Source organism: Sinocyclocheilus anshuiensis, unplaced genomic scaffold, assembly GCF_001515605.1.
Source record: "Sinocyclocheilus anshuiensis isolate Anshui unplaced genomic scaffold, SAMN03320099.WGS_v1.1 scaffold369, whole genome shotgun sequence".
Lineage (NCBI taxonomy): Eukaryota > Metazoa > Chordata > Actinopteri > Cypriniformes > Cyprinidae > Sinocyclocheilus > Sinocyclocheilus anshuiensis.
The window spans coordinates 2,157,735-2,165,881 of NW_015540935.1; the positions used below are offsets into that span (position 1 = coordinate 2,157,735).

The following is an 8,147-nucleotide window of genomic DNA, read 5'->3' on the forward strand; positions in this document are numbered from 1 at the left end:
ATAGAACAAGAGCTTGAACAAGGAGTTGTGTTGCATGTTCTGAAAGAAAGGGCCTGATCTTCCTAATGTTGTATAAAGCAAATCTGCAGGACCGGGCAGTTTTAGCAATGTCCCACATAGCAATTGTCTTCTGGCCCAGCTCTGGGCCAAACAAGGGCCGTAATTCTTTGCTGCATGTGGGCCGAGTGTAACTGCTTGTTTGGCCCAGAGCTGGGCCAGAAGACAATTGCTATGTGGGGGGTAGAAAGACATAGAGGTACGTAGTATATGTCACTCCGTTCATTTTGAAAGAGCTTTAAATGTTGAATAGGTCATCGTTTTCTTCTTTAGTGTGCTTCCAGAACAGGTCTTATTAAGGTCTATTGAAGCTCTTGAACTCTTTGCCAAGCAACACATATTATCCTCTTCAATTAATCAGCTCTTTGAGACTAGACTAATGTTTTTTTCCTAGTATTCTCATCAGACCATTTCCCATTTCATTTTCTTGAGACAACAGCACAAGAGCCCAGCTCAGACATCCTACCTGCCTCACAATTTCTGGAAGTCTCCCGCATATTGAAAGCAGCTACCTGATGCCCGCAAATTATATAAAATATCCCGGAAACCAAGCGAGCGACATGGAAGCCCTGTTTACACCTGGTATTAAGATGTGTTTCATGTGATCCACTCACAAGTCGTCAACCAAAACATGCATTACTGTTTCCATCTGGGAATAAGAAGTGCATCTCCTGTGACCACTTGTCTTAAAATTTTGTTAAGACCCTTTTTATTTTACGTCACTTTAGTGGGAGCGCCAAGTGTGACAGAAATACTATTGAATGAACGACTTATGATGGAAAGAAAAAGCAACTGGAAAGGATAAGAAAGGCAGCAGCAATTTTTGATAATGATGTTTTAATCTAGCTGCTAAGGAGCTACTCTCTTGATAGCTTACTATACGAAGAGGCCAAACTCCCAGTTTCGATTGGATCAAACATTTGTACACAGTTGTATAGTTTATATGGTTCTACTTTCTTTCTAGCAGGGTGGCATGGTCCCATTACTATGAGCGTTACAGACTATTTTACCCAATGTTTACTTCTATCTTTGGATTATTGTTGTGTCCCTAGTTTACAGTTTGACATTAGCATATTGTTATCGACAATCAGTTGTGAAGATTTGTTTGTACCATTTTATCTTAAGGGTAACACTGTTCTATATCCTACTAAGCAAGCTGGGAACTGGGGACTTGAGTATAATTACTTTCTCCTTTAGGTCATGATGAGCAATAATATATCATTGCCTGTAGGTCATCGGCCTACCTCATAGGTCTTCAACCCTGCTCCTGGAGACTCACTGTTCTGCTAGGTTTAGTTCCAACCTTCTCCAACAATTGAACACCTTGATGAGCTGGCTCAGGTGTGTTTGATCAGGCTTGGAGCTAAACTCTGCAGGACAGGGTCTTCAGGAGCAAAGCTGAAGACATCTGGCCTAGCATCTAAACATCAGACTTCTGGATTTCAGATTTAAAAGCAACAGAACTGTGCTGAAATCAAAAAGATGCACCTGATAAATGCTTTGAAACATCTGAGGTGTCTAGGAAAGGGATGTCCAATCCTGCTCCTGGAGGGGCACTTTCCTACAAAGTTGACCTCCAACACACCTGTCTAAACGTTTCTAGTGGTCCTGAAGACCTTGATTAGCTGGTTCAGATGTGTTTAATTAGGACAAGACCCAAACTCTGCTGGACCTTCCTGGTCTAAGACTTTACAAGTCCAGCACTGTCAATTCTTGATTGACCTTGCTTAATGCACCAAAACCAGTTCTTCATTTTCAGTTAACTTTTATGTTGGGCGGACAATTGGGAAATAGATGGCAGACAAGGAAATGATAAATTATGTATGCTTATAAAATTAATGAGAATATATAACTACCACTGTAGATATAATCTGCTTCTGTAACAACTTTGGGAAACTACTTAAGGACATGAATCATTTGAGCACAACATTACATACTATTTACTTCTATTAGGATGCTGCTTATTCAGTTGTTTGATGTATTGAGGTGATACGCAGATGATCCAGACTGCGGCACATGAAAGTTCCACTGCAAGCGCAATAGAGAGAAGCATTTGATCATCAATTGTCATTTTAATGAGGCCTGTGGAGTTGTATTCTGTCTTCTTGTCACGGAAATTAATCTGTAGTAGGTGGGGTGGGGTGGGGGGGGGTGTTATAGATTTAGAGAACAAGACAAACACAGTGGGTTTGACTCATGTTGACTGGCTGGCTCATCATTACAAACAAAATAAAGGTACCATTGTATCCAATAATGGGATTGTGTTGAAAATCCCTCCTCTAATGGGAAGTAATGACTACATAATAGGCCATAAACAGTAGCATCAACCACTCAACGCTGTCTGACACTCGCCGTTCAAAGTGAGTTTATTCTAGCGCAAGATGAGTCAAATTCATTTAGGTTATTATTTATCTGACCTGCAAGCATTTCCATCTTACTCGGCCTAAATAAATATTTTTAACATGAGCGACGCTGAAAGCTCGGCTGTGCTGTTGCTTATTATTTTGACAATTATTTGTGATAATTAGGTGCAGGTTCGCTCTATTAGACTTGCGCTGAATTTAAACAGTAATTACTCTGACTAAAGTGGCCTACGCGTTTGGTTTTAGAATATACAAATACATTTTAGAATAAAACAGAACTTATTAGTATGAGAGGCAAGCTTCACTATTAATGTTGCTCCAAACCCTTAATCCCGCTAATACGTTTTTAACTTCACTACGTAACTCATCCTACACTGTTTGTGCTGAGAGGACCTTAAATTAAGCGGCAACTTTTGCAACTTTGACATTTTCTTCAGTGAATTATGAATGCAGTGCAAGCATTTCCATCTTACTCGGTCTAAATAAATATTTTTAACATGAGCGACGCTGAAAGCTCGGCTGTGCTGTTGCTAATTATTTTGACAATTATTTGTGATAATTAGGTGCAGGTTCGCTCTATTAGACTTGCGCTGAATTTAAACAGTAATTACTCTGACTAAAGTGGCCTACGCGTTTGGTTTTAGAATATACAAATACATTTTAGAATAAAACAGAACTTATTAGTATGAGAGGCAAGCTTCACTATTAATGTTGCTCCAAACCCTTAATCCCGCTAATACGTTTTTAACTTCACTACGTAACTCATCCTACACTGTTTGTGCTGAGAGGACCTTAAATTAAGCGGCAACTTTTGCAACTTTGACATTTTCTTCAGTGAATTATGAATGCAGTGGCTGTTCACTCCCGTTCACATCCTCACGGACACATAAAAGTCAATCACGTTTGTGGGTGTGACAGACGGACACATTTTCACTCTGAATATTGACCATATTGAATGGTGGGAAATTGCTGGGCATTACCACCCTTAACAGCCACTTGCAAAGCAGTGTTGAGCGTGACCTGCATATCATATGATATATCATCTGACAGCGATTAATTTCAGTGCTGAACCTCAGTGCCCCACAACCTCGACAAAGGACTGCTGAACACGTTTTAATGACATGTTAAAATATGGTGGTAAATATGTCACATATGCCCTGGTGAAAGAGAGGAGAAAGCAACTCGTTGCTGATTTTCAATTTAAAAGGCAATTTACCAGCAGTTTGGGTGAGAAAGGTCTCGACTCCAATCTAGGTAGATTAATTTGCATAATTGCCACATAAAGCAACAATTTGCACCTGCAAATCTTAATTTGATAATATGTCTCTGCTCACCCTGTTTGTGTGTGTGTGTGTGTGAGATATATATATATATAGAGAGAGAGAGAGAGAGAGAGAGAGACAATTTGCACCTGCAAATCTTAATTTGATAATATGTCTCTGCTCACCCTGTTTGTGTGTGTGTGTGTGAGATATATATATAGAGAGAGAGAGAGAGAGAGAGAGAGAGAGAGATGCATAAGGCTGGACTGGACTCTTAGGCTCTGCTCTAAAACCTAGTGAGCTACTTATGTAGACAGCATTTTAGGCAACATCATAGGCATGCTACAGCTATGAGACTCCCATAATGCACCACAGAGTGGAAAGGTTTATTTTTTTGCTAGTTACAATATTGTATATTATTAACTTAGAAACATGTTAATGACAAATCTATTGAAATCAAAGTTGCAAAAATTGTACATTTAGGGCTACAGCAGCTTGTTACTGTACAGTACGCTTAGCGGGCCAACTTTGTACCTCATCTAACCCTAGAAGGTGTCCATGCTAACAGAGAGCATTCTCAGAACTTTAGCGAATATTCTGTCAAGATTCTCTCAAAGTTATGAATAAAGGTTCTTCCTGTAATTTTAATATAATGTTTATTCAGCGTTATCTGATCTTTAACAAAATTATTGTTAATGGATTTTTATTATTATAATTTTTTTTTTAAGTGAAACGTTTTAGCTGAATGTTCTGTTTTTAAACATTTAAAACTTACCACTTGTAAGTACCTACTAAGTTATCTGGTCTTTAACAAAATTATTGTTAATGGATTTTTATTATTATAATTTTTTTTTAAGTGAAACGTTTTAGCTGAATGTTCTGTTTTTAAACATTTAAAACTTACCACTTGTAAGTACCTACTACTTGTTTCGGAATGTTCAGAGTACTTTTAAAGGTAACACTTTATTTCGATAGTTCACTTTAGACATTCTATTAACAGTAAGTAACTTTACAACTACATGTCAACTAGCAGTTAGTAGAGTATTAGTAGACTGTCTGCTTAATATCTTCTAACACTTTCTTTGTCAACTTATTCTACTAACCCTAAACCTACCCTAACAGTCTACTCTGAGAGTTAGTAGACATGTAGTTGCAAATTAATGATAATTAGTTGACATGTAGTTGACATGTAGTTACAAAGTTACTTATAGTTAGTAGAATGTCTAAAGTGGACTATCGAAATAAAGTGTAACCCATTTAAAAGTAAAATTTCTGTAATGCTTGCAAATAAATATAATCATGTCCAGCTGATGTTCTCATTCATTTGCTAGTAAATTCCATCAAATGCATTTCTATTTAATTCTGGCTGCCTGTGGGATTTCTAGTCAGATATACACATAAATCACACACGTGCTATGCGCTGACCGTCAGATAGCCCTGATAACTTGTATCCATTCTCTGTTTTACCCTCAGGAGACCAGGATCAACTGCATTCGGATTGCTCGTAAAGGTAATTCATTCTTTATCTGCACTGTTTACACGCTTGATGGCATGTCTCATTGACAGCGCATATAAATCAACGCTAACCAAATGTCCCTGCTGCGGACTCACTCACACTTTGGCAAGAGATGAATAGGTATTTGTTACCTTAATGTGGGACTTTCTCAAAACGCAAGCCGTGACAGTTGGGAACGATCCACCTAGTATTATAATTCAGATATTACAAAAACAAACCTCATTCGCATAGTGAGCCAACATAATAGAAACAGACTGAGAAACAAAAAATAGATACATTGATAAATCCAAAAAGTAGTAGGAGGTAAGAAACTGAAGAACATGAGCTTAGTGATCTGCCTACTCAGACATAAAGCAGAGATGTCCAATCCTGTTCATCATCACACCGTCATGCTGCCTCAGAAGCCTGTTTGAAATCAATTTCAGGAGGTAAATTTAAATGCAAACGCAGCCTGTGATTTCATCGGTTTATAGTGCAACAAGACAACAAGTCAGCTACCTAAACTTTCAGATGCAGCCACAGTTTGCAGTTATCATAGAAATGAAATAGTGCCATGAACTGAATGTCGCTGGAACTGAGGCGCTGCAGTGATCTGTCATGACACATGAAAGAGTCACAAAATGGCATTTATTGTTTGAATTTCTTATGAAATGACAAAATTTGAAAGCTGAGACTTTGTTTCATACCAAAAGTAACCTGCTCTGTCTGCTCTGACCTGGCTCTGGAAAGGCAGCCATGAAGAGACGAGACTCTGGAGTGGCGTTGTCAGTGTCCTCTTTGCTCTGCAATGTATTTTTCACTGTGTGGCTACATGATGTGTGGTGTGAGAGCGCCATGGCTTGTTGGATGTAGCAAGGGTGGGCGGGTCTTTGCGAAGGATCAAGATCCTGAAGATCTACCTACCTGCAGAGTTCAGTACCAGACCTGTTCCAACACACCTATCTGTAATTATCAAGTGCACCTGAAGATCTTAATGAGCTGCTTCAGGTGTGTTTGATCATGTTTGAGCTGAACTTTGCAGGAAAGTAGATCTCCAGGAAGAGGAAGTTTTAAAGCATCATAGGCTATATTTACACTGCAGTTCTTAATGCCCAATTTAGATTTGACTTGTTGCACTCCATGAGCGGACTCATGGACTGAAGCGGGCTCTGGAGCAGACTCATGGACTGGAGCGGACTCGGGAGTGGATTCCGCCACCTCAGAAGTGTGTATGGCCTAGACCAGGGGTGCCCAAACTCGGTCCTGGAGGGCCGGTGTCCTGCAGAGTTTAGCTCCAGCTTGCCTCAACACACCTGCCTGGAAGTTTCTAGTATGCCTAGTAAGACCTTGATTAGCTGCTTCAGGTGTGTTTGATTAGGGTTGGAGCTAAACTCTGCAGGACACAAGCCCTCCAGGACCGAGTTTGGGCACCCCTGGCCTAGGCACACAAAATGGCGACCACTATTACTGGAAGGGCAGCGGAAAGTGGGAGAACCTCTGAGATCACCGAGCTTGAGAGTGCTGAGGCCACCGGGATGCCTGCTGCTCATACCGACATCAGCGGTGGGTCCGCCACACTGGACGTCAGTCTCGACTGCCTGGGCACTGCCCTACAAGCTTCAAGTGCAATGTTCATGAAAGCCAGGAACACTGGCGTGGCGTCCATGACGGCTGAAGACTCTGGTATGATGTCCATGATGGCTGGAGACACTGGCATGGCGGCCATGATGGTTGGGGACTCTGGAGTGGTGGCCTTGACGGGCCGAGGCTCTAGAACTGCAGCCATGTTGTGGAGAGGTTCTGGACTGGCAGCCATCTTGTGAACTGGCTTTGGTGCGATAACAACAGAACGGGAAGGTGCTGAAAGCACAGGACTAGCGGCCATTATCACAGGACATGCTGGTAACCATGGTGTGCCAAGCTCTGTGGACACCGGAGCTTGGTGTGTGTGGTTTCAGTTCAGACACTAGCAAGACTTAGCAATGAATGATTGAGAGAACCGGGCTTATATAGGGTGAGCTAACAAGGCTAATGAGACACAGGTGCAAACAATGAGTGCTAATGAGACCGGGCAGAGGATTATGGGAAATTAAGTCCTTGATAGAGTGGCAGTAGCCTGGGATAGAGTGCCCTCTGGTGGCCATCAAGGGCACTCCAGCTGGTGATCGTGACATTGGTTTTACACAAACATTTTAACAACAAAAACCTGACATAAAACAATGCAAAACTGAGATAATGCATTCATAAAGCAGAGTGGCCATACACTTCCCATAAAATGTAATATAATCAATATTTATTTCCCAGCATGTTCCTATTTATTGTAATATTTTTCACTGAAAACATTCTGGAATTTAAATCTGTGAATGATATTGTCACGTGTATGTTCCCGTTGAGTTCCTATTTTCCTTATTTGGTCCTTCCAGATCCTTTTCACATTATTAGTATCACCTGTTCCTTGTTACTAGTTATCCCCATCACCTGTCTGCCCCTCGTTATCTACCCTATTTAGTTCAGCCCGTTCAGTTCTCCCTTGTCTGGAATTGTATGTTGATGTCTTCTCCTCGTGCTACGTGTGATTCCCTGTGACAAGAATAAATCCCTTTGGTTCGTACTCCTGGTCTCCTGGTCTCCTCGTTCCGCGTTCCTCACACTACCACCGACCGTGACAGAATTCCAGACCTAAAAGTGACAATAAGCGGCACCCCTTCTACCCGTGTTTGTTTTTCGGTTTTTGAAAAGTATTTTTGTTTTGTTTTCCCATTCGTTTTTCCCTGTCCAAATGGAGGAAAGAGCGATGTTAATTGCCGTGCCTCAGGCGAACCCTGACCCGATTCTCTACACGAAGGCATTCGTGCCGCTCGCCCTCGCCAGCTCCCTCGAGGGAAAAACCCTCCTGGCGCTGTTCCGGATCGGGATAACCTACCATCTTCCTGCGGAGCTCCCAGACACCACCAACCTCGGCTGGAAGGA

The 8,147-nt window shown here is 41.3% G+C and overlaps 1 protein-coding gene across 1 annotated transcript in view; it reads left to right on the forward strand.

Moving 5' to 3' along the window:
• The window catches only part of LOC107689562 (receptor-type tyrosine-protein phosphatase U-like), a 286,005-nt gene that overhangs the window by 212,347 nt on the left and 65,511 nt on the right, over positions 1-8,147 (forward strand). The window contains exon 11 of the mRNA XM_016487583.1: positions 5,114-5,192. Within this exon, the coding sequence (XP_016343069.1) occupies positions 5,114-5,192 (79 nt within the window). The remainder of the gene's footprint in view (positions 1-5,113; positions 5,193-8,147) is intronic.